The 27583-nt window shown below is 37.8% G+C and overlaps 1 protein-coding gene across 4 annotated transcripts; it reads right to left on the bottom strand.

Annotated features, from left to right (window-relative positions):
* Positions 1-203: 203 nt before the first annotated feature.
* Positions 204-19148, bottom strand: MPC1 (mitochondrial pyruvate carrier 1). Of its 4 annotated transcripts, XM_074309351.1 has the most exons (5): positions 18647-19099; positions 14643-14646; positions 3322-3418; positions 1102-1234; positions 204-736 (listed from the first exon to the last, which is right to left on the bottom strand). In XM_074309351.1, the coding sequence occupies exons 1-5, from the start codon at positions 18715-18717 to the stop codon at positions 712-714; spliced, it is 330 nt and encodes a 109-aa protein (XP_074165452.1). In that variant the 5' UTR covers positions 18718-19099; the 3' UTR covers positions 204-711. The 4 variants fall into 4 exon arrangements, with proteins under 4 accessions (XP_074165452.1, XP_074165450.1, XP_074165451.1 ...); XM_074309349.1 differs by lacking the exon at positions 14643-14646 and having other exon boundaries at positions 18647-19090; XM_074309350.1 differs by lacking the exons at positions 14643-14646; positions 18647-19099 and adding an exon at positions 18273-18566.
* Positions 19149-27583: the final 8435 nt, after the last annotated feature.

Below are 27583 nucleotides of genomic sequence, written 5' to 3'. Positions count from 1 at the left end.
AACCTATTCTCCCTATCATCATGGGTTTTCCTTCTCCCACCTCTGTGCATGCATATGGGCTGTCTCTCGTTTTTGGAAAATACTTCTTTCTTTAGACTTACCTTTCTGCTCAGATACTATACCATTCAGTGGTGTTAAATATTGGAAAAAACTCGAGGAGAAGGAAAACAGAAAAGTTTCCAAGTTAATATCCTCAGAGGAAATTTAATGTTTCAATGATTTATTGCAATTAAGTCATAGCATTTTGACCATATACACTGCATGGAAGTACACAGATAACTGGTTAAATAATTACTTCATTGGAAATAAAACACATGTGCAGCCAAATACTGCCTTGTGACAATTATAAGACAAACCAAATTTTCTGTGTACCTAAGTGCTCGAAGTTACAAGCTTTGTTCTCTTCAGTTTTTCATAAGATAAACTCCATGATCAAGAGCTAATATACATATTATTTCAGATTAAAACCATCATTGAGACCATTAAATTAGTTGCATAATTGGAACCACTCTTTAAAAAGAGAGAATATGTTAAGTATTTGTAAGGCAGCAAAGAGTTATTTTAAGTACTCTTGGCTCTTTCTAGAGAAAATAAGTCTGGCTAATGAAAAGATGTTGTTTTATCTTCCTTAATAAGACCATGTGTGATAGAATCTGTGTCTCAGCAGCTGTCACTGGAAATGCTGTCCCCACAGCACGGTACATCCCATTGTTATGCAGAGGCTTTTTTAGTCATCCTGTAAAGAAAAAGAAAATCAGTAAGTGTCAAGGTCACATGGCAATCATCTAATATTTGAGTCCAATTCAAATCCAAACAAGAATGGTACTTTAAAACTAATATTCATTAAAATTCCCAATTTAATAAAAATGCAGAATGTCTGGGCTATTTAAAAAAAAGAAAATAAAAACTTTACAAAGTTAATGTATCATAAAAGACCTGGCAGTACTATTTGCCAAGATTTGACCGAAACTCTCAGCACTTAATTGGCCTTGTCTCCTGCCTATAAAAGGGCCCTACTGCATCTGGCAAACATCTAACCAAGCCTGCTGCAGGAGTTCTCATTTAGATTCTTTTTTTACCCTCCTAAAACAAATGACTTACTGGTATTTGACAAGCCGGCCTCCCTGGATGATCTGGGCAACTTCATTCGTGGCATGGCAGGCAAAGAGGAGCCAGTTACGAGGCTGTACCTTATAGGCGAATCTCATGAATGCCAAAGAGTAACAACAGAGGGCTGTGCAAAACAAGCAGATGAGAAGCTGTGAGCTGGCCAGGCGGCAGGAAGAGACCCACGAGCACTTTTCACAGGTGGCTACCCACTCTCAGATCCCCCTCCCAGCCACGGGCAGGTCACAGCCTTAGAAACAAGGGGACTGCTGCTTTTCAATCACACTCAGACACAACGTAACATGAGTCCTATAGAGGAGCTCTGCAAATGCTTGGAGGTTAAAGTTTTCTTAGATTGTGTGTAGGGGTGCACCTGCTTGTGCTCACGTCCAGGAAATTTATGCGGATATTCCGTATTTAATCCTAGGTGGTCCTGAGCATGTCACTCAATCCCTGGGAGCTTCCATTTCTTCAACATGACAATGCAATGAAGTTAGATTTGAACCTCCTGGTCTCTCAACATGATATAGCAAAAGTTCTTAGCAATGAGATGGCACCTGAGGCAGAGGGTTGGGCCCAGTCAGAAAGACTACTCCTCCTGAACTCAAATCTGACCTCATACACTTATTAGCTGGGAAATTACTCAAGCTTGTTTGCCTCAGCTTCCTCATCTGTAAATGAGCTGATGAAAGAAATGGCAAACCATGCAGTATTTCTGCCAAGAAAACCCCAAGTGAACATCTAAAACAACTACATAAACATCTCTCTTTTCCCTCCTGCCTCTTGCTGTCAATCTGGAGAAGCTCTTGGACTCCTCAGAATAATGTTTTGAAGAATATAAAATATACAAGATTACAAAGGAAACCAATGATATTGAAATAAGACTAACAAAATATTTCAAGAAAACAAGTTCATAGGCCTCAGGTTCAGAAATTCTGTTATAAAGCTATAATCCTATGAAAATGGGGTTCATCGATTTGGAACTATGCTCAAAAAGTTATCAAACTGTGCATAAAGAAATCTTAAAGAAGGGAAAGGGACTTATATGTGCCAAAATGTTTGTGGCACTCCTTTTTGTAGTAGCTAGAAACTGGAAACTGAGTGGAAGCCCATCAATGGGAGAATGGCTGAATAAATTGTGGAATATTATTGTTCTGTAAGAAATGACCAGCAGAAAGACTTCAGAAAGGCCTAGAGAGACTTACATGAACTGATACTGAGTAAAATGAGCAGGACCAGGAGATCATTATATATTTCAACAACAATACTATATGATGATCAATTCTGATGGACGTGGCCAGTCTTTTCAACAATGAGATGAACCAAATTAGCTCCATTTGTTCAATAATGACTAGAACCAGCTACACTCAGTGAAAGAACTCTGGGAAATGAGTGAGAACCACTACATAGCATTTCCAATCCCTCTTTTTTTGTCTGTCCACTTGCATTTTTGATTTCCTTCACAGATTAAATGTACATTATTTCAAAGTCCAATTCTTTTTGTGCAGCAAAATAACTATGGATATGTATACACATATTCTATTTAACATATACTTTAATATATTTAACATGTAATGGTCTACCTGCCATCTGGGGGAGTGGGGGGGAAGGAGGGGTAAATCATTTAATCTTTGAGTCTCAAACTGAGTTGGTTAGACTCTGAGGTCTTCAAGATCTCTTCCAATTCAAAAAGCTATAATCAAGGTTTTAAATCATCTTAACTTATAATATTTTCAAGTTTTATGGCAAAGATGAAGTCTTTAATGTGTGATAAAAGACAGTATAATACCCATTTATCATTTCAATCTACTGGATGTTCAAATCGATTCAGTTCTTAAAAGTATATTTAAGAAGGAAAATGTAATCAAAATTTTTAAAACATTTCCTATGTCAATACTATCTCTATGCCATTTTCTATTAAAAATGGCTGCAGTGTTAAACCTTGCTAAATATCATAAAATAAACTAAATAACAACATAAACTTTGTTTGAAAGATGGGATCATAAATTCTAAATGATACAAAATATATTCTTAAATATATATATTTTTATTATTTAATCCTACAATTTATACTCCCAATTCCCTTCTTCCTGAATAGGAAAATAAATATGCACCAAATTGCATTTCTAACTTGATACATTGTAGCATAAAACAAGGAGGAAATCCTTAGTAAAGCATCTCAATTTTCTAATTACTCAAATGCCACATTCTTACCAAATGTCATTCTGCCACTAATGATCTCTGGAGATTTTTGCATATCATTGAAGGCTGCAATGGGAAGTCCCCAATTGGCCACTGGTCCCCAAAAGTGCTATAAAACAATGAAGAAACAAAAAAGGAGGAAGAAGAATGAAGTTAAAACTATGAAATGTTAAAATATTTCCTATTTTGCAAAAGTAACAAGAGTATTAAAATAGCATTACATCTATCTAAATCTATCTTCCTTATTTACTTATCATTACTTCAAAGGTGTAAAATATTTAGACATTTAGTTGCTAAAGTATATAAACATGGGCTTGAAGATCTCATATTCTTATTCTAGGGCAAGAAAGGACTTTGGGCACTCCTCCAATCTTCAAAAATCATCCTAAGTCATATTTTAAAATTGAGAAGGAATGAAAATTTGTCAACCTCTTAATTAATATATTCAATCTCATCTCTTGGAAAAATATAATCTTTTAACCTAATCTTATGGGGTTTCACATACACATTTACCCTGATGACTACACCTTAAATGTACAATCCAAAGTGGACATACCTTCTTAAGTAGTAGAAATTATTTCCTAGCTCTTATATGTGATACTCCTGTGAGATTTCAAGAACTTCAAAGTTTTACCTTTAATACCTCCAGTTCTCAATTGCACAATTTTTAAAAATTTTGCTTAAATAACAAAAATAATTTATTAAATACTATTAATATACTCTTTGGACCAATGATTGTTTTCAATTTGAAGTCACAAAGCTCTTTAGAAGCTTTTTAGACATTTGGTCAAAGTAATGGTGGATATTTTATTTTCAATTAGCATAATTTTTGCTATTTTTACCAATTCAGAAGTAACTTGCAAATATTAGGAAAAAACCCTAAAAACTTAAAGGCCACTATTTATTAGAGTGAAAAGAATCTATGAAGAGACAGATTTGGTTTAAATGTAACCTTTCATCATAAAATCTCCATGATGGAAGAGGGTCTGTATGGTAGGATGTTATTGTCTTGTGAGACTTACTTCTAAATTTCCTAATAATTTACATAAGCATTCTCTGGTCATCTTTTATTTTCCTCCTCCTACTCTCCTCTCCCAGCTCCCAACCAATTTGCCCAGGCTTTCTCCCTTCCCCCCTACATCTTTTTCTGGACATTTTTTTTCCAACTCTGTCATTTTGTATTCCTTTTTATCATCATGCCTTCCTCTACCTGAGTTATTTTATTTTCCTCTTTTTTTTTCTGTTGCATCTTTCTTCCTCTGCTACCTTCTTTACTGACTCTCCAAGTGGCCACTTTGTTGAGGAACTCAGGGATACTTGCAGATCTAGTGCGCCTGCCTAGCAGATGCTGCCAGTGCTGGTGGCCTTTCTTGGGGTGTGGTGTCAATTCGCCTCCTGCCACCCATGCTGTTGCTAAGATAGAAGAAAGGGCCTGAAGCTTGTGGCTCTACACCATATTCTCCCCTGAGATATCCCAAGTCAGGGGCTGGCAAAGACTGTACAAATAGCTGCATCACACTGTGTTGTGAGTTCTGGTGAAGTGAAGCAGAGATGACTCCCCCCCCCAATTTTTTAAAGCTGTTTCCAAGAGTTATGGTTGATAAAATAGCTACAATGAAGGAAAGTTTATAAAACTTATTGCTATTTTGAAGCTGTCTATTTTTGTTGTATAGATAACGCAATTACTATCCTAAATCACATAAATGTAGACAAATACAGTTGGCATTATCTTTTATCTTCAGATAAACATGGAGAAATAAGCACAAAAGATTTCTACATTTCATTTTACAAAACTGCAGTGTTTACGTTTTTGTTAAGGCTGATCATCCAAAGCATAATTTCTGGAAACCTACTTTGCAAATATTTTTTATGTTTATGGACATATATATAAAGCCATATTTATATGCATACAAACACATATAATTTAATGGAGAGATAAAGCAATATTAAAATAATTTAATTTCTATATGCTAGAAACAAAAGGTACTTATTCTCAAAATTGCTCTTTTTTGTGAGTACACAAGCTTATTTAAGTTTAGTATCCACTCCAAATTACGTGTGTGTGTGTGTGTGTGTGTGTGTGTGTGTGTATTTTAACCAGTGAACTAAATTAAAGATAAAAGCAATCTCATTTCTGGACCCTTAAATCATCCAACCTTTTTTTTAGTTTTACTATACATGGTTTCCTCCTAGCAAAATACTGTATCTGATTTCTTTTCTTACTATATGTAAGATCTATGTTCATTCACAAAATACATTCAGCAACCAGACTTTCTGGAAAAATAAGGAATTTTATAAATAGCATTTCAGACAGAAACTTCTTTTTAAGATTTTAAAAAGCCTCATATAATTCGTAACTCTAGAGTAGATATCTTGGTGTTAAAAGAATTGATGCTGTAATATGTATAATGTTTTAGATAATGATCCTTAAGTACAGTCATGGCAATACTTTTGTGAAAAAAGCACCTTCTATTTTTGCCTGACCTTCCTGGTTTGAGACTTCAGTTAATCAGTAAAATTGGAAACTACTGTAAGCTCTCCAGAAGCAGGGGAAAGCTACTATATGGGAATCACTTCTCCTCAGAACTTAGGACAAATTGGACTAAAAAAGAAAAAGGGGTAAAACTGGGGACACATTTAATCCATAACTCACCAGTCAAGGTGATTAGATATGCTATCTTAGGCAAAGGGAGCCAGGTCACGTGTCCATAACTTTGAAAATGAAGTAAATCTGTAAATCCCTGAAATGAAGTACAAACAGGTTTCTTACCGTACTATTTCATGAGTGGCCAACGAGGTTCAAGCAGGGGAAACATGGAAAAAAACAAAACAAAACAAAACATTAAGATCAGTTGCTTTCATGAAAAACTAAACAGATCTACGACTTAATCCTAACCTCATAGGTATACAATTGTTGTAACTGTATCGATCAAGTATTCTTTTACTTTCTTTGAAGGGTGCTTTTTAAAAAGTCATATTTATGTTATCTAGAGGTGGCAACTGTAAATGTTACTATTTCACATATGAGAAATGCTTATTATGAAAAGATTTCCCATAAAAGTAGATTTTAATAGCCTTATAATCATACTATAACTACATTTTGTTGTTCTATAACAAAAATCAACTTAATTTCTCCTAATTTAGTAACAAGATGGAGGAAATGCCCAAAACTCAATATTTAGAACAAATTTTAAATTTTATACTGCATTATTAACTTCTGAAATAACTACTTGTTACAATTCTGTATTTCTACTTCCACCCTCAACATTTCTGTGATTACAACAAAGTAATAAAGAACAAAATAAAATTGATATTTAGAGAATATTCTCAGTAATGTGTTCCCAACCCATTTAATTTTAATTTGTTTATTAATATTAGATTTCAATAGGTAAACATCCTCACAGGAAAAGTGTTCATTGAGTGTATTAGTAGCTTGTAAAAGCACATTTCAAACAGGGTTCATATTTTAATAGGACCATATAGTAGGGCTAGAAGGGACCTTGAAGGTCATCTAGTAAGACTCCTTATTTACAGATGAGGGAACTGAGGCAGAGAGAAGAAAGTGACTTTGCCTAAAATCACCAGATAGCAAAAGACAACATTAAGATTTGAACCTCATCCAAAGATTCCAAGGTTGTCAGTCTTCCCACTAAACTTTTTTGCTATCAGTTATTTCAAGTGAACCAGAACAATAACTGAACCATGCTATCTATGGAGACAGAACTGAAATGACAAAAATTCTATTTCCCAACAAATTCAAGCACAGCACACTGTCCAGCAGGTGAGAGGGATTAAGTTTGAGTATAAGATCCCACAAGGTGATCCATCTAATCAGAACTTCTGAGGGGTGGCATTTCTCAGTTGTTTCTCAGTGACATCTGACTCTGTGGACTCCATTCTTAGTAAAGCTATTGAAATGGTTGGCCATTTCCTTCTCCAGTTCATTTTACAGATGAGGAAACTGAAGCAAACAAAGTTAAATAACTTGCCCAGGGTTAAACAGCTAGTAAGGCCAGACTTGAACTCATAAAAATGAGACTAGGTGTGGTGTTCTAAAGTCCACTGTGCCATCCAGGTGTCCACCTAGTCAAAAGAACCATGAAGCATTATTATAACACAACAATCAAGATATCCTTGTCCAGGATGTAAAATTATGCTTCCTACATAACTATCAATATGAGGTGCAGGACAGGAAAACAAGCTGTATATTTCACAGTTATATGGAAAGTATGCTTTTTCACATAGAATCTGAACAAGTGTGTTGCAGTGGTAGACCATCCCTGCTCAATTTCCTTGCTGGGGCTTCTACTGTAAATGGATTCCTTCTCAACTTGCCAGAGATGAGCTTATAGGATTTGCACTTGCTCTGAAGAAGAATTTTTCTAACTCCAAATCTGCAACCTGTAAGAATTTTGGTAACTGCAACTTTAAGTAACTGCCAACTTTTATGCACAGTAAAGAAGCAATCATGGTCTTAAAAATGAGGGTTCCCTGGACTCAGGATATGAAAGACTTGGGTACCAGTCTCTATTTTTCCACTAATAAGCTGCTTGACTTTGAACTATGAGCTTTTAGTTATAGTTTTAAACTATGAAGACACTAATAATTGTCCTGCCAATTTTTAGAGGATTGATGCAAATATCAAGTAAATGTAAATCATACCTGTATGTATATTTTTACACATATATGTGCTTTGAAAATTGCAATACTTTCCAAAGAACTATATAAATTAATACAACTTAACATGTATTTGGCTAAGCATTTGCTATGTCTAGTCTCCAAAAACATTATATGCCAGGAATCGTGGACTTGAACACAAAAGTGAAACAATCCCTGACCCCAATTAGCTTATATTCTATTTCAGGGACAGTGGTGATAGAATATAACATGTATTCAAATAAGCAAATACAAGCTAATTTGAGGAGAAAGAATATACTGACTGATGCATATATGTATAAAAATGATACTGTAAATGTGTAACCTGGAGTCATTTAAATAAAAATAACAAAAATGGTTACAAGTAGCTAGGAATCTGAAAAATTTGAATACATTCCTTTTCCACCACTACTAATATGCTAATTCTTAATAATCAACTGGGGAAGGGAAAGCAACTCACAGCAAAGATCAGAATCATTGTGTAAGGGGGGCAGCTAGGTGGCGCAGTGGATAGAGCACCAGCCCTGAATTCAGGAGGACCTGAGTTCTTCAAATCTGATCTCAGACACTTAACACTTCCTAGTTGTGTGACCCTGGGCAAGTCACTTAACCCCAACCTCAGGGGGAAAAAAAAAAAGAATCACTGTGCAAAAAATGTATGCAGGCATATTTTATATCAGCATGATTATTTAATATCTGCATATGAATCATCTCAGAGAAGTGCTTCCAAATTTTTCTTCCTTACACTTCTATTTCTCTCTCCGAAAGAGAACTAAAATAAGTATTACCAAATTTTTTTGGGGGGGAGTGCAATCTGTACAGTGATGATTACAACAGCACAAAAACATTCTTTTAATTCTACATCTCATCTCAGTATGGGGAGTTCCAGGCCACTTATTTAAATCAGAAGATAATATGTTGCCCAGTTATTCTATTCTGAGAGCCCCAGGAAGTAAGTGAAAATATTTTTTGGATTTAGTAAGTGACTATCTTTTAGTAGGTGTTACTGCTAGAAGAAGCCAGTAATACTTGCTGCTGTGTGTCAGGGACCTATTTCTAGAGAAAGGCAACATGATACAAGGGAAAGAACATAGATCTTTACACTTGGGTTCTACTAATTGCCATCCCTGCTGCTAATTGACAATGTGACTTTAGGAACAAACCATTTAACTGTTTGGAATATTTATTTCCCTTTCTTCTGCAAAATGAGACAGAGACAGAGACAGAGAGAGAGAGAGAGAGACAGAGACAGAGACAGAGAGAGAGAGAGAGAGAGAGACGAGAGAGAGAGAGAGAGAGAGAGATCTAAGATTCCTTCTAGATCAGTTCTGATTCTTTCTGATCACTCCTCCCTCCAAGTGTGCACACAGTCACTAAGTACAGACACGGCTACCTCTTTTATGTTTGAACAGAAAATTAGGCAACATGAAGTTTTTTTTTTTTTTTTTTTTTTTTTAACAATCAGGAGATTTTTGGTAACCATATTTTGAATAGCAAGATGAAGCTGGGGATTAATATCTTGGAATCCTAAGTATATAGAGTAAGTTCAGAATATTCTAACCACCTGGGAAGTTTGGGATTTCAAAAAAGTTTAAATAAAACTAAATGACAGTAAATGTTGTTCCCAACAAATTTATACTCTAGGATGAAAATACACTAACACAAATAAATGATCTGTTCCAGAGCTCTACTCTCTACTCTTACATCATGGCTAAAATCCCAGGCCATATTGTCCCACAAATGACTCTTGCTCCTGTGGTCCCTTTGGTGACTGCCAACTACAGTTCTCCTCTTTCCTAGAACTGAAACCAGGGACTGCTCACCTGCAAGTGCCCACAGCAATAGCCTCTCTGCTATTGTACTCACCAGGTGTGTGCTAGCTCCTTTTCCCTAACAGCAGCAGCCCAGGTCAGGATGGCTCTAGTTACCACAGCTGGGCTTTTGTCATCCCTCGACAGTGGAAGGTCCTTCAGTCTTCTACTCTAGACTAGGCTACTCTGTAATCAGATCCTACAGAGCGTGAGAGAAAAAAAGTTTTCCAAGCCAGCTGCCCCCAGGACTTGTTGATTCCAAAGAGTTGGGCAAGAGGTGTTTGCACTACAATAAGGCAGAACACTGCCCCTCTGGGGTCTTCTTAGGTTGTCTTAGGAGAACAACTGCTTTACCTGAACTTTTGTTTTATTTCCATTGTTCTATGTTCCCTCTTATTCAATGAAGGAAATTCAGAGAGTCAAAAGTTTTCTAACCTATTCCACTCTCTTTCCAGAATCCTCTCCCAACAGTGAATTTTATCTGTGATTCTCAGAAATTTGAAAGTTCCCACAATAAGGATCTTGTAATCTATTCATCTCTCATTCACAAGAGCTCATTTTCTCTTCCAACTAAATGGGGGCGAACAGGCTTAAATATGCACCTAATGAAGAAGTCTGCAGAAAGGGAGTACCAGTTAATAAATTATTCTGAATTTTGTAAAATTGGGTACAAGCAAAGAATTGTAAGAGAATTTGAACTCCTGTACCTGTTTCAAGATGGGTTTTGATAAAGCATGAAAGTGCAAGAGATAGGACCTGTATATAAGGGAAGGACAGAAAAAATGATGAAAGAAAGGTGAAATATATGGTATTTGGCCTATTGTTCCTTAAGCCAAAAAGGTGGATTAGTTATGTCATTTTATGGTTTGCAAATAGTTTTTTTAATAGGAATGAAACTAAGGCTCAGAGAAATGATATTACTTGTCCATATTCACCTAGCTGAGGCAACAGTGGATAGAGTGCCAGGTCTGGAGTCAGGGAGATCATCTTCCTGAGGTTCAAATAAACCTTACTAATTTTGTGATCCTGAACAAGTCACTTATTCTTGTTTGCCTCAGATTCCTCTTCTGTAAAATAAGCTGGAGAAAATGGAGGGGGCGGGGGGGGGGGGGAAGAGAATCACAAAAGGATCACAAAGATTCACATAGCTAGTAATTTTTAAAACAATTTCAAAATGGTTTTTGAACTCAAATCTGGACCTCCTGAATACAAGTTGTTTCTTTTTACTATGCTGCTTTTCCTTATGGTAACTGTATCTACACTGCACATCCTTTGAATCCTTTAATGACCTTGCTGATATTGGAAAGGTCTCAGAATTGTCTCTCATTATTATTTATCCTGACCTCTAATCTACAACACAACAAAATGTTCTTGAGGATACTGGGGAAACTTGGCAGCTAAAATTAGCACAGCACATACACTTGAGAGTGTTTAATGAAATCATCAACCACATTTACTTCAGATTCATTTACAGGTATATAATATAAAGAATTATTCAATTTTTAAGTGCATATTACAAAATTTGGGCCCTACCAGAGAAACCCTATCTCTTAAGAATCTCTTTCCATATTTAAGCTTGAAATTTTCATATTGAAATTCCAAACCACCAAAATCAGGGTACTACAGTGAGTAAAACAAATCTAGAGTCATTAACCTCAGTTTGAGCAATTTAAGCATGGAAAGAACCTCAATTTCTTTATCTTCATTCTCATTTCTTTACCAAAAAGAAAAGAAGAAAAGAGAAGAATGACTATTTTCTCTCCTCAAAGAGATATAGGCACAGTGTGAAAAGGAATGTTCAAAGATAAAAGAGGAAAAAAGACAAAACAGATCAGCAAGCCAGAATGAATCTACTTGACTTAGATTCTTCAAAATTATGAACTAAGAGGAGGTAGAGGTATGGGTGAAGAGGAGGTAGCAAATATAAAGTATAGAACACTAAAACCCCAAGAAACCAAAAACACTGTGTTCTAAAAAGCCCTGTCCAGTATCTGAAATTGTTATTCGGTCATGTTCCACTCTTGGTGACCCTGTAGCATACCAAAAATGTCTGTGAAGTTTTCTTGGTAAATACACTGCAGTGGTTTGCCACGTCCTTTGCAGCAGGTTAAGGAAAACAGGTTAATTTACTTGCCCAGGGTCACACAGCTAGTAAATATTTGAAGTCACATTTGAATTCAGATCTTCCTGAGTCCAGAATCTCCTGACTTCCAGCACTCTATTTACTGAGACACCTAGCTGCCTCTAATGTCTCTCAAAAACTCAGAAAATAGCAATTAGCCTTTCCTTAGGTCTTTGCCCACAACAATTCTATATGAAAGGTACTGTCATTCCAATTTACAGATGAAGAAACCAAAAGGTCAAGTGATTTTCCTTTAGTCATAATTATCAGATGTGAATTAGGATTCCAAACCAGTCCTCTCCCTTTTTCTTCTATACTATGCTGAATTCTTCAAGGTAAATTTCAAAATTTCTTTCCTAATATACAACAACTCCTATTACTTTATTGTTCAATTCAACAAACATTTATTAAAATCCTATGTGCAAGACACTGTGAGAGAAGGATATGATACATAGAAACTGTAGATTCAAATACTACCTCTGAGACTTACTAGCTATACATGGATGCACATGTCATTTAACCTCTTAATTTCAATTTCCTCTTCTATAAAATGAGAAAAATAATAGCATTTCCTTTACAAGGTTATAAATATAAGGTGAAATGATATATGAAAAGGCTTTGCAAATCCTAAAAAATTATATACCATATCTAATTAATGGTTGTTTCTACCAAGAAAAAACAATAGAATTCTACTGGGGAAATGTAATCTATGTATATGTCTACCAAGAAAAAACAATAGAATTCTACTGGGGAAATGTAATCTATGTATATGTATATATATATATATATATATGCATAGGCAACTATAAAGAAACTTCAAGAGGTAATTGCTTTCAAATAAGGGAGATTAAGAAAGGGCCCATATCCAGAGTTGTTTTCAAAGAAGCTAGGGATTAGAAGAGACAGCAATGAGGACAAAGTGCATGAGGGTGGATAGAGAGCAGAAATTGTGCAAAGACATGGAAAGGAATTCTGCTAATGCCTTCTTCTTCATTATGTCTTATGTGTTAGGCTAGTAGTCTATAAGCTTCTTGAGGTCAGGAGCCATTTAATTTATTTTCTTGTACTCCCTATGTCTGGCAAATAGTCATCTGATATGATAGCTTGCATTTAGGAATAGGTAGTAACTCAATTCTAAGCTGGAATATAGAACCCATGAAATGAACTATATCTTGAAAGTTAGGTGGAAACCATTTCAAGGAAAATTTCAAACATCAGGATATTTGCATTTCATCATAGACACAATAAGGGAGCAACCAAAGATTCTAAAGTAGGATGTGATGTGGTCAGGTAGTTTTCAAGAAAATTGTTTTGACAGCTAATGGAGGATGGATTGGAGAAGCTAAGACTAGGGGTATGGAAACCTGCAACAATTCAGGTGAGAGGTGATGGGGGCCAGAACTTCATTCTTCATCTAGCCATCCCACTAAGACCCCAAAGCCTAGCACTGTGGACGTCTTGCCAACTGCCATGCAGCTGCATGTGTTTCTTTCTCTCATCCTTATCCCAACAATTCAGAATCTGATGAATAAGGCCAAAGCTTCCTTTCTTGGACACCACTTCTTCATACCCATTTGTCAACCCTGTCCAGCTTTAATCTCCCTTTTTATGGAGCAAGCCTGCCTTTTTTGTCTGGTTACACAAGACTTCCTCTTTCCTGTACTCTTTGCTACAGCCAAACAGGACTACTTGCTGTTTTACATCCCTCTTCTTGTCTCTCCTTTTTCACAGGCTGTGTCCCAAGGTAGCTCCCCACTTCAATTCTTAGTTTCCCACTGGTTCCTCTAGATCTTAGTGCTCCCTTCTCCTCCCCCGCCCAGCTCTATTCCCAGTGCCTTGGTTGGTTTGGAGGGAGGGCACATATCCTGTTTTTATTTATCTGTAAAAATATGTTGAACCTCACCTAGTAGAATGTAAAATTCTTGAGAGCAGGAACTCAGTTTTATATTTGCATCTCCAATGCCTAGCAGAGTAACTAGTACATAGTAGACCTTTTAAAATGAAGAAAGGAGCAAAGAGGATTTAACTTAATTATAAGAATAGTAACATTGTCAAAAAATTAGGGACAATTAGAAGAGGGAAAGGAAAACAATGAGTTGTTTGGGATATATTGAGTTTGTGATACCAGTAGTGTCAATGAAATGCCAAAATGTCCAATAGGTAGACAACATTGCAGAACCAGAATTCAGGAAAGAAATTAGGGGTTGACATAAAGATTTAGAAATCATTTTCTTTCTTTTTTCTTCTGATATAATTGGGGTTAAGTGACTTGTCCAAGGTCACACAGCTAGGAAAGCATTAAGTGTCTGAGGTCAAATTTGAACTCAGGTCCTCCTGACTTCAGGGCTGGTGCTCTATTCACTACACCATCTAGTTGCCCTAGAAATCATTTTCATAAAAATAACTGAACCCAAGGGAACCAGCATAAATAGAAGCCTGGGCATAGATGGTCTTGTGTGGCTAAACAGAACATCCATTTAACAAATATTTTTATAAAATAAACTTTTTAAAAAGCTTTGTAGTTTAAGATGGGATTTTAGTTATACAAATTTCTGTAAAACACTAAAGATTACAGGGGAACCTAGCTAAGCTTCATTTTCTTAATCTGTATAGTAAATGAAAACATTTGTAGTACAAAACCTGAAAGAGTTGTTAATAAGATTAAAAATTAGAATAACCCTAAAGCACTGATATTATTGTCTGTATTATTCAAGTCAAACATTTACTATCTATATCCAAGATACTGTACTTATGATCTTTGTCTCAGTTGACCATAATATATAGAAAATCTGATTCTTCTTATCATGAAATCAATTCTGGCACAACCTAGAAGAAATTCATCCTCATTACAGGAATAGCAGGTAGAAGCCTCAGAAACCCAAATGAATAATGTTATAGAAAAGTCATAGCATAAATAACAGCAAGGGTTTCAGTTAAAGTAATGCCTCTCAAAATATGGACCACCAATTGACATCAGAAGCACCTAATGCTATCAGCTAAAGGTTAAAGGAATACTTTTCAAAATGATCTAGGGTTTCCGTTATTAATATTTGGACAATCCTGTTAAGATTGGTGAGATAAAACGTTTTCTCAGGGACTTTTAATATGAAAAAAATTAGACCTAGGAAAATAAGGGGGTATCTTATGTTATGTCCTTCCTCTCAAACCCCAATCAACTTTAAAATTAAATAGTTTTAGTTAAAGACTCAATAGAATTGTAAAATCCTTTAATAGTAGACATAGGTAGACTTTAAAAGAACCCAGGTGGTGTAGTATAGTAGAAAGCTTAAGTCTGGAGTCAGAAAGACTCATCTTACTAAATTGAAATTTGGCCTCAGACACTTCCTAGCTATGTGACCTCAGGCAAGTTACTTAACCCTATTTGCCTCACTTTCCTCATTTATAAAACTATGAGAAGAAAATGACAAACCACTACAATATCCTTGCCAAGAAAATCCCAGATAGGATCACAAAGTGTTAAACATGGCTGAATAACAACAAAGGAACAAAAACAATTTTTATTTAAATGATTCCCATTTAACAAACTTCTTCCAGCTTAAAAACAATAACTTATGTGTCACCTTTTCAATATATTTTATATGTGCCTATCAAATTACAAATTAGGCCTCATTCTACAGAAAATACTATGGCAGTAAACAAAAACAGCTAAAATGGCACACAAGGCTCTTTCCATTACTTTAAGGCCATTTCCTCCAAAAGCACTATAGATATTTTTGAAATTTAAAATGAAACAAAACCTCCCACCATCCAAAAATCATTCTTGGATTTTTTTTTTTTTTGATACTTCTCATCTCAGGATATGGAAATATTGAGAGTCAATAGCTTTTCTTCCCCAGTTCACAGTTCTACAAGAGAAAATGTGTCACATTTCCTAAGAGATCTACAAGTACTTCAAATTGATATTATAGTATTTTCTTTCACTAATTTACATGTTTTTGTATTAAAAATCAGCTAAGTAAAGAAAATCTGCTCTCATCTAGTTTTCCCAAGAAATTTCTATATATTACTTATGCTCTGAAATGACTCCTTATCTTATTAAGTAGTAATTTCAAAACCAGTTGTGCTAGATATGCTAAAAGGAAAAGCTTACAAATGAAAGTTAAATAGGTGTTGAAAATTGATATAGTCAAACAGGCCTTTTCACCTTGAATGCCCTTTCACTATAATTTAAAAGGAAAACAAGTAAAAGATGGAGAAAAGGAGCTTAAGAAAGGGCAGTTCTTCTAAATCATATCATATATACACACTGTCTATAGTATAAAGAGTTTGGCAATTTAAGCACAAAATAAAGCCTCCATCTATTTTAATGGACAATTCTATTAAATGCCCCCAATCCATTTTAATGTACAGTTCTATTAAAGAGTATTCTTGTAAAACAATCACTACTTTGAGTCACTTTTTACCCTCAGGATTTGTTTGCTACCCAAAGCAGCTGCCCTCAAACCCCAAATTAGTCTCCCTGAGGGGGCACACAAAGAACAGGGTCAAGGGTGTCATTTTACAGCATTAAAAAAACCCGTCACATAACCTGATGTAGTCACCTGAATGCTGGCAGGTGGCCAATTCAGGCAAGCTCTCTGAGTAAGGTTAGTTCCATCTCCATGGAGAGCCTCCAGCCACTTCCCTAAATGTGTAGGTCTGGTTGTTCCAAAGTGGGAAACCTCATCTCCCCATAAAGCAAAGGACCCAGTATCCAGAGAACATTCAATTCAATCCAGTAAGTATTCCATAAGCATCTATATGGCCTTAGGGATAAAGTCCAACCCTCCCCCACCAAAAAAGTAGGGCTTTTACTGAGAAAATACAACTTGTACACCAAGAAGTAAGGGCACAGTATATACAAAATGAATACAAAGTAAGATGAATAAGGAAATGCCACCCACCAGGGGGAGGGAGATCAGGAAAGTCCTCAAATAGGTCAACACAAGCCTCAGAATATTTGGGTGGTCAATCCTAGTTCCCGACAAGTCAAATCCAAATTCATAACATAACCAGTAGGTGACCTGGTATTAAATTAATTTACATTTCAGGATCGCAGCTATAAAATTGAATAGAGACTGATTCCTATCACTTATTTCACAGGACTATACATCCAACTGTAATATGTCCAACAGGATGACATATACAAATACATAAAATTGCTAATCAGTTAACAAGCAATCATAAAATTTACCTCAATCTCCTTCCCTGCCCCCATAAGTGCTTTTCTTAGGAAAAATAAAGTTTAGGATAACGTGGCCTTCAGTCCAGCACACACAAATTTTCTTTCCCAACTGGGTTATGGCAAATGGGCTGAGGGGCTGAGACAGAGTGTGAGCTGTTTTTGTTACAATAGTCGGGCCATCCCACAGTCTAAGGGACAGTGAACCGGCCCTATTTAAAAAGTTTGAGGACCACTGATAAAAGATACAGGTTCCAGGCCATTTTAGTTATCAGCCGTGGGGTAGGCTGGGCAGGCCTTAGGGGGCCACGAAATTACTCGCTAATAGAGACTAGACATCAATCAACAGTTATTGGACCTTTAAACGGTCAGCGAAGGCGTTCAACCAAGGGCCAAAAGTTAACCAGCCACGACTATGTCCCAGATTTAACCCCGTCCCTGGCCAGATCCTTTTACTGAGAATGGGGTTGGAAGGCGGCAGATTGATTTAGTAGCCTTAAAAAACAAAACGGAAATCATGTTCTTCACTCTTCTTCCTCCCCTAGCTTGGACAGTTCCTTGGGACCCTCATCATCATAGAGAGAGCACTAGGACTTGGGTCAGAAAGAACTGAGTTCAAATCCTGCCTAAGACGGCGACTCCAGACAACTCACCCAACCCTCTGCTGCCTCAGTTGGACTCATGGCCTCTAAACGTACTTTCTGGGTTTTTACCCATCCTCAAGTACTTATTTGGTAGGGTGCCCAAGGACGAGACTCTGGACCACTGTGCCTCAGTTTCCCTTTCTGTAAAAGGAGCAGGTAGGACTCATGGGCGCTAAGTACTTTCTACGCGGATCTATATTACTTTCTGGTCTACATCCAGGATCAAATTCCACGCAGACACTTAACATCCCGGTACCTCAGTTTCCTTTCCTGTAAAATACGTGGGTTTCAGTTCTACATCCAAAATTAACTCTCTCCTCCGGCTCCTACGAGTGATGGGGCCTAGAACTTAATCCCTCCATGCTGGGGTGAGCCTCGGCAGGTCACCTCCACTGCCTCAGTTTCCTCGTCTATAGATAAGGGGAGGACTCACTGCCTCTCAGGTTATCCCAGCGGCAGGGCAGCTTCCACAGCTGGACCTTAGCCAGGGCTCGTGGCTCCCTCCTCCCCCCAGCCTGTAAGTTCCCCCAGGAGGGAAGGCGGCTCACCTTGCCACCACCGCTGGAGCGTCCGCGTCCGCCTCCGCCCGCCCGTCCCCCCACCCGCCAGCCGGACTCGAGTTCCGGCTCTGACCCTTCCCAGCAAGGGCTGCAGCCTCGGGCCTCAGTTTCCTCATCTGTAAAACACGTCACGCGGAGGGGAGGCTGGACACTCCGGCCGCACACCTCGCGGCGCCGGACCGGACTAACGCTGGAGCGGACTCCCCTCGCCTGCCGGCAGTCAGCCCTAGGTTCGAGCCAGACAGGTCCGGCGGCCACGCAGGTCTCACGCCGGGGCGGCCGCCCACGCGCCCCTCCGGGACTGCTGCGTGAAGGGGACCAGGGGGTTGCCTCTCCCCATCCCGCGGACCCTCCGTCGTCACCTCATCAAGTAGTCCCGGAAATCCTTGCTCCGGACGTAGTCGGCAGCTTTCCGGGCCAGTGCCCCCGCCATGGCTGTTGCTGCAGCTGCTGCAGATGTTGCCGCTCTTCTGCCGCCGCCGCCTCCTCAATGACAACCGACCCACCCCGGACAGGCAGCTGGCTCTCCTCCTCCCCACCGTATCGTTCTCTCCGCAGCACCACCTTCACTTTACGGCAGCCTCCCTCCTCCTTCCCCTCCCAGGTCTCCCGGGTGATCGGCCCCAGGGGGGGAAGCGGACCACTTATTGGTTCTACGTACGCCGCACACCCCTTTCCCTCCCCTCCGTAGGTGGAAGAGGGGAGGGGGCCGTAAAGCGCCGCCGAACCCACTTTGAAGGTTGTTGAGGAAAGCCAGTTCCCCCGCCCGGAGGAGAGAAGGAAAAGGGGGCGAGGCGAGAGCCTCCGCGGTTTCCCCGGGGTTGGCTGAATGAGCCGCTCCCCACGCATTGGCTGCCCTCGGCACCGTCTGTTACCCAATCAGCGGCCTGACGGGAGGCCCGTTTCCCCGCCCTCCTATTGTTCCTTTTGTCTTCCCTCAAGGGCGCCCTTGGAGAGCTTCTGCTGTACTGCAGGCGCTTCGCGCTGCTGCTGTTGCTGCTCCTCCTCCTGCTCCCCCCCCCCCCAGTCACGCTGGGCCGGCTGTGCTCGCGTGATGAGGGCTCCCCCTCCACTCCTGCTCCGAGGGCGTGGTTTTTATCCCGAGTACACCCTAAAAGCCGAGTCACCCCAATCTCCTGCAGCTGTCAGATAGTCTCTGGGGGGGGGGGAAGCTGGGGACTTCCACACTCCTATATGAATGGCAAACAAGCTATTTCAGTTCCAACATTTAAAAAAGTTTACAACAAACTACAAACCGGGATTTAAAAGGACAGCTTGTCAAATAACTAGCATTTATATGAAGCACTTATCTGTGCACTGTGCAATCTACTTTATTACTTTGATAGGAGGAGATACTATTACCCCCATTTCACCGATGAGGAAACTGAGACAAACGGATTAAGTAATTTGTAAGCGTCACACAGCTATCTTAAAAAAAAAAAAACCAACAACTTTTTATTATTAAAACATATGTATAGATAATTTTCAACAATTATAATTGCAAAATCTTGCGTCCCAATTTTTTTTCTCCTTGCCCCATCCCTCCCCTAGACAGCAAGTAATCCAATATATGTTAAATATGTTGTTCTATACATATTTCCTCCATTATACCGCATAAGAAAAATCAGATCAAAAAAGGGGAAAGAGGAGAAAGAAAACAAAAGGCAAACAAACAACAAAAAAGTGAAAATGCTACGTTGTGATCCACACTCAGTCCCCACAATCCTTTGCAAATGGCTCTCTCCATCACAATACCACTGGAAGAGGCCAGAATCACTTCAGCACCGCCATCAGAACTGATCAGAATCTTGCAGTTACACCTAGGAATCTTAAATACGTAATCTAAATATCGGAGGATTGATATGAAGCCCCATCTTCCGGACTCCAGAACGGCCGCTCTAGCACTACCTAGATCCTCCAGAAAATCTTGGTGCCAAAGGCTGTAAAGGTCACTACTACAATGTCAGTGAAAAAAATCCAAGAAAGCTACTTGGGCCTAGTACATACCAGCTCAAACCCCAAAGTTACTCATTTATCAAACATTTGTTAAGCAGCTATTACGTGCAATGTCAGGTTAGGCCCTGTGGGAAGATAGATCAATAAAGCTTTCAGCATTCAAAACTATTCCTTTTCTGGCTAATACTGTAAGCTGATTCAGTTCAGTCTCAATAAACTAGCCACTTTGTTTTGGTTGAAACAAAATAAAGTAATAGATGGCTAAAATTTTTAGTCTCTGTGGGCCACTTTTTAAATTTTTGATTTTTAGGTGAAAGTGTCAGACTTCTGAGACAATATTGGTTTTGCAATGCTTTCTTCAGTATCTTGTATAAGTGGACATTCGGCCTTTGTATGATAATGGTTAGTGAGGAGAAATGCAATGCCTTCAATCTCCCTGTCAAGGTTCAAAAGGAGATCCCAAAAGGTTAGAGATGCAGACTGGTGTTGCAAGATAATCCCAAAAGAATTTGCAGGCTTCAACCCATCTCCAAGTCAAAGGGCAAAGTTATTGCAATTGTAGAGCCAATTGTAGCACACTAAATTTCAAAAGGCTTTAGCAAAGAACAAGGGGCAAGAAGACAGATTTGTAGGAAAAGTTAGAGAGACCAGAGCCTCATGTTACTTACTTTGCTGATCCAAAAAGGACCATGGAAGTTTCTCATGAGAACCTGAACATAGCCTCACATACTAAATAAAGTGACAAGCATGACCACAGAGTGACCTTGCTATTTCTGTTCTTCTTATTTGGGCATCACACCTGTGAGGTGCTTCTACAGATAAGGTCAGTTATTGTTCTCCAAAAATACCCTGGAAGGACCCCCTAAGCCCATTCCCATCACTGTATGTATCCTGTCACTCCCACTATTGTATACATCCCAAATCCCATCACAGTGTGTATGCAGTTATTACTTTAGGCTGTGAGAAATAGAATTTTCTGAATAACAGCTGCCTAACCTAATTGCATTCTTTTTGCTTCTGTATCACCTGCTAGCTTTGTTTCCCAGTCACCTTGGACAGAATGATTTTTGAATATGAGTTTCATTGGGTTGGCTAGCCTAAACTCTCCACCATTAAAAGATTAAAAACCAATCTCTGTCTTGCCTCAGTTTCTCTGGCATTACAATTTGCTAATTTTATGGCTTACAGGTAGATTTGAAGGGTGGTCGATTCACTGTTGTCTCAGGAACTTGGTTATTACTGACCAACAGGTTATCTGTCTTACCCTCAGTAATTCGTAGGACTATCCTAAGGCCAGAAGACTTAAGAATCATTGACAGATTGTTAGCACAATGGCACTCTAAGGTCAAAGGACCTCATCATTTTGACATTTCCCTTAAAATCTGTACCCTTTTCATCTCCATTCCATATATGAGTTAGTAAAGTTTTAATAATCTCAAGCTAAATTTGACTTTTTTGCAAACAATTATTTTGGTACATAGTAGGCACTCTGTTCTATATATGAGTTAGTAAAGTTTTAATAATCTCAAGCTAAATTTGACTTTTTTGCAAACAATTATTTTGGTACATAGTAGGCATTTAATTGATTGATTTATTAATTTAATTAAAAATATTTCACTCATGCCTCCTAGTTCTTTCGGGGATCAAAAACAAGTGTAAAACTTCTACTTATAATATCCCTTTACTTAATTAAAGACATTATTTCATCACCTCCTGAGTCCAAAAACAGACTCAGACCATTTACTAGCCAAATGATCCTGAGTAAGTCACTTAATATCTGCTTCAACTTCCTCAACTATAAAATGAGGATCCTGACAGCAGCTACTTGCCAGGAAACTGCTCTAATAACCACCTAGCTAATCTATTGCATGAGTGGGAGCATGCTGTTTGACCCACAGAGGGGACTCACCATCCAAGATCAGGAAGAAGAGTTATTGAGAGGATCAAATTAAATAATATTTGTAAAGCATATGGCAAATTGCCAGGAACATAGTGGACACTTAATAAATGATTGTTTCCTTCCCTTAGGTATGAAAGTAGTCCTTGACAAGACTATAATTTCTCAGATCTAACAGATGCCATATCATCTCTTATTAGTGATGGGGTAAATAAGATCCTAACAAAAGATTATGTCCCTTTTAGCAACCCCATGCTTAGGTGGCCATTGGGAGGAACATTGAGAGAATACCTTTGTTAAATTTAACTGGCTTTTGTTGATTTTGTTGTACTGACAGGATTATCTGGATGTATATCTGTTGTAGATAGATAGTATGTAATCAGAAGGCCCAACCATAGATAGCAAGGTCAACCCTATATCTCTTCTATAAAAGGCCTCTCCCCTTTACCCCTTGTTAAATGAGGGATCCTTAGGAACTTTGATCCTCAACAGGGATGGAGAACTTAGCCCTTGTCTTTAACCCAACTTAGTCCACCTTATGGCATCTTTCCCCTTGTAAATGTAGAGATCTTAAGGAATTTGGCCTGCCTTATGGCACCATAATGAAGCTTTTTTGTCCTCTGACTGGAAGATGGCCAGGACCTATGAATTCTTTGCAGACTATTTCATCGTTCTTGAACCTCACTGTCTTGTGGTAAAAGATTTTTATTACAGGAATATTATAATTTAAAAAGCAAACAAATACATGGATATGTTTCTCTTTAGAAACTGATGTGATTGATGCCAGTTCCAATGATCTTGTGATGAAGAGAGCCATCTACATCCAGAGAAAGGACTGTGGAAACGAGAATGTGAATCACAACATAACATTCTCGTTCTTTTTGTTGTTGTTCACTTGCATTTTGTTTTCTTACTCATTTACTTTCTTTTTTTTTGATCTGATTTCTCTTGTGCAGCAAGAAAATTGTATAAATATTTTTATACATATGGGACTTAACATATTTTAACATGTTTAACATATATTGAATTACTTGCTATTTAGGGGAGGGGATGGGGGGAAGGAAGAGAAAATCTGAAACACAAGGCTATGCAAGGGTCATTGACCAATTATCCATGCATATGTTTTGAAAACAAAAGATTTTGTTAAAAAAAGAAAAGAAAAGAAAAGAAAAAAAAGAAAGAAACTTGATATTAGCAGTGCTGGCACAGGCCCAGTAGTCACAGGGCTTGCCATGTGATGAATATTTTCAACTCCAGCAACTCCAAAAGATCTTCTATTAAATTGTGATTGTGATGTGCCCAGGTAGATTTTCAAGGCATTTATCTTTAACCTAACTGATTTTAAACTTGTCTTTTTTTGGTCATAGTAATCATAGTAGATATTTATATAACCTTTAAGGTTATAAAGCATTTTATTCCTTATAAATTTGTGAAGTAAATAATACATTTTTCATTATTGCTATTTTAAAGAAATAGGAAACTGATGCTTAGAGACCTTCTACAACACTGTTAAATGTACCTGTTAAGAATTATCCAAGGGTGATCAAAATCATTAAAAAAAGGGACTATCAAAACCAGCTTTAAGAGAAAAGAGAAAAAAAAGGAGCCACATGTTACCATTCCTGAGTCCCCCTCACCCCCCCTCTTCCCATGGATTTTCCATTGCTGTGCAAAACAACTATTGAAGCTGTGCCTCCCATAGGGCCTCCCCTCCCAGTTTTTTTGGAGGTTAACCATTCACAAACATTTTATAATCTTCAATTTTCAAAATCATCTTTGTAAATGTGTGTTGTTCAAATATTCAGTTTCCTTTAAGAGATGTATAGATTGCAGTTTATAATTATTGATTTTTCAAGAAGGCAGAAATGAAATTATTAATTCTCCTTTGCAATAGGCTTCTATAATATTCAAAGATCTGATTCAGATCTTTTCAATATTTCAATATTCAAATCATATTCAAACCAAAAATCTTAAAGTATTTTAAGCAATGCTTTAAAGGTAACTTAATTAAATTCTAATAATTGTCTAACTCACATTCATACTATTTTTATCTTTTTCCTTCCATTATTTTGTTCGTTACCAAGTTTACAAACTTTGGTTACCTGTGATTTGTTTTTAGCTTCTCTGGGTTTCTCTCTCCCTTTGTATGTGTGTGTGTGTGCACATATATTATATATTTAAGTTTAATATGTATCTGATTTTTTAATGTCTTAACTGTCAAAATCATGTTATTATTAGGTAAACTGCATTTTCATACCAAGTATGATTTATGTCAGATGCAACTTTAACAATATATCATCTTTTTATTTTTTCTTTCCTCTCTGAAAGGTAATTAACTGCCTCTAAGACTTCAATACTGAAATAATTATAAACAACTCTGGCAGTATGTGTACCTGCTCAAGAAATTTCTGATGATCATTTTTTTCTGATAATTATTTTTACAATTAATCTCTAATGAAAATGTAAAAAGATTAAATCAAAATGACTAATAAGATTAAGATTAACTTTCATCATTATTCTATGTACCATTACAAAATGACTGTTGTTATTGTTCAGTTGTGTTCAACTCTTTGTAACCCCATTTTGGGATTTTCTGGCAAAGATAGTAGAGTAATTTGCCATTTCCTTCCTCAAATGATTTTACTTAAGAGGAACTGAGGAACTGAGGCAATTACGGTTAAGTGACTTGCCCAGGGTCACACAATTACATTTGAACTCAGGAAGAAAAGTCTTCCTGACTCCTGTCCTGATACTCCATCCATTGTGCTACCTAGCTATCCAAAGATTTAAAAAACTGCAAAATATGTCAATCTGCTTTAAAGCTTTAATTAAGCCAGTAATACTGCATTCCTTTTGTTGCTGATAGCATGGGTCAGTAAGTTCTTCACTGAATGTCTGGCAATAATTTAAACTTAAGTCTATGTAAGATGCTATTAGATGGTGGCCATTAAGTTTTTCATACATATAGGAGCAAAAACCTAAATAATCATCTTCCTTTTGAGAATTTGGTTGTAGAATTACCAAATTATGAGAAATTATATGTACATTTTGCTGCTATTCATTGTCACATAGATGACACAAGATTATTTAATTGAGTTTACATACATTACAGTGTTACTAAATCATTCAAACATTTTCATGGAAAATATAAAGTGCCAAATGCCAGAGTCCACACATTCTTATTCTTTCCAAGGCACTCTGATCAAGTACAGTAGAATTTTAATTTCTTAAAAGACAGATCTCCCAGATATTACCTAATCTTCTTATGGCTTGTACAGGAAAAGAGCTGAGCGAGGGAGAAGAAAAGGAAATTCATGATTTGAAGTTTATATCTCTAGGTTATATCTCCATCACCCCAGGCCAACTGCAGCAGATCCCTATGTCTCTGCCCTCCTAAACTTCACCTTAAGTTATCCTCTGCCTTTGGAACTTCTAAATCCTCAAAGCCTCCCTTGGTTACCACAGAATTACAACTGGACCAAAATAATATATTGTTAAATGGAGCTGGTCCCAGAGCTATGAATCACAGAGGAGGAGGGAAAGGAAGGAAGCAATTGAAGGTAGTTAAAAGAGAATTTTCAAAACCAGTTTAAAAAGAAAAGAGAAAAAAAGTAATTTGCCAGCACCACTCTGGGGCTAACCAGCCTCCTCTAAGGACTTTCAGTTGTTATGCATTTGTTTAATTTATATAACAAGTTCTGGTCACTGTTCTTCACAGGAAACTTTCTTCTGAAATATATTTAATACTGCCTTTTAGGGCCCAGTCTTGTGTGCATGATACACTGAATTGCAATTCCCTTGTCTTAACTAAAGATCCTATTTTTTGCTGCTTTTGGTAATCTTCTCCATTTCAGATTAAAAACACAAAGAAAGTAACCTGAATTCAAATCCAGCTCCCTGACAATGGATTTAGAATTTAGATATTGGTTTCCTCCACTATGCAATGCAGTACAATGTGGTAAATGTTTATTAAGTAGCAAAGATATAAGTAATATGAAAGATCTCTCCTGTACTCCGGACTCGTGCTTACAATCTAATTCTAGAAGACAATACACAAAAGTTATGAGGTGGTTAGGATATTCCCTGGAGTTCAAACTGAGCAGAATTGTTGATGGATACTGGGAAAGGTTTGAGCTGATTTGTGTTTATTTCCTGAGCTGGAGGCTGGGACAATTGAGGCTGAAACAAACATAGTTATCAGCATCCATGGGAATTCTGAAAATGAGGGAAGGCGTCTCAGAGCCTATGGCAGTCTGCTAAGTCTTCAGAGAGGGAGCGGCGGCTGTCATTCTACATTCTCCCAGAGGACCGATGACTTTTGGAGGGTAATGTCTCCACTTGGAAGTGAATTAGAGCACGTGAGTCAGGGTCAAACAAATTTATCGCCCTTACTCTCTCTTCCTGAGTCATTCTGAATCCAGGGGTAAGACATAGACCTTGGAGGCAGAGGGAAATCTTGGACTTTTTCCGCAAAGGACTTTCCCTAATCTGTAAGTCTGAGGCCATTCTCATTCAGTGTTTAAAGACTAGGTAAGAATTGAGACAAAACTGGGCTTTGATAAAGCTTATTTAGGGGAAGAGGTTACTCAAAATAAGAGATAAAATAGCAGTGGCAAATAGGAAAGAGTTGGGAAAGCATGTAGTTAGCAAGGAAAAGACAAGTTCCTCAGGGGAACTCACCAGAAATGCTCCATGAGGTAGGAGTGTGCCATTGACTGGTGGGTGAGATTCATAGAAGAATTTAGCAGATATACCAGAGTTAGCTATAGTCGCCACTAAAGGGAGGGGGAGAGAGAGGGTAACCTCATAGTGGACTTACTTCTCAAAAGGATTTAGCAAAAATCTTCATCATGAGCAGATCTTTTATGGGAAAAATACAGCTTTGGGGGTTTTTCTGGGAAATCAGGGAAGCAAACTCACGGAAATTCTGAGAGAGGAATCAAGGAGGAGCCAGGTGGAATACCTGGCAGATCGTCTCAAATCTGTCTAAAAGATATGCTAATGAATATCTCCAAGATTGTTTAAAGGATGTACCGAAGTTGGGGGATAAACAAAGAAGTATGATAAAGAGCTCTAGCCTCTGGGACACTGATGCATTGTTGGTGGAGTTGTGAAAGAATCCAGCCATTCTGGAGAGCAATTTGGAACTATGCCCAAAAAGTTGTCAAACTGTTCATACCCTTTGACCCAGCATTGCTGTTATTGGGATTATATCCCAAAGAAATACTAAAGAGTGGAAAGGGACCTGTATGTGCCAAAATGTTTGTGGCAGCTCTTTTTGTTGTAGCTAGAAGCTGGAAGATGAATGGATGTCCATCAATTGGAGAATGGTTGGGTAAATTGTGGTATATGAAGGTTATGGAATATTATTGCTCTGTAAGAAATGACCAGCAGGATGAATACAGAGAGGCCTGGAGAGACTTACATCAACTGATGCTGAGTGAAA

The sequence above is a fragment of the Sminthopsis crassicaudata genome, chromosome 4 (assembly GCF_048593235.1).
Source record: "Sminthopsis crassicaudata isolate SCR6 chromosome 4, ASM4859323v1, whole genome shotgun sequence".
Lineage (NCBI taxonomy): Eukaryota > Metazoa > Chordata > Mammalia > Dasyuromorphia > Dasyuridae > Sminthopsis > Sminthopsis crassicaudata.
This window is presented reverse-complemented; position numbering and strand designations above follow the sequence as displayed.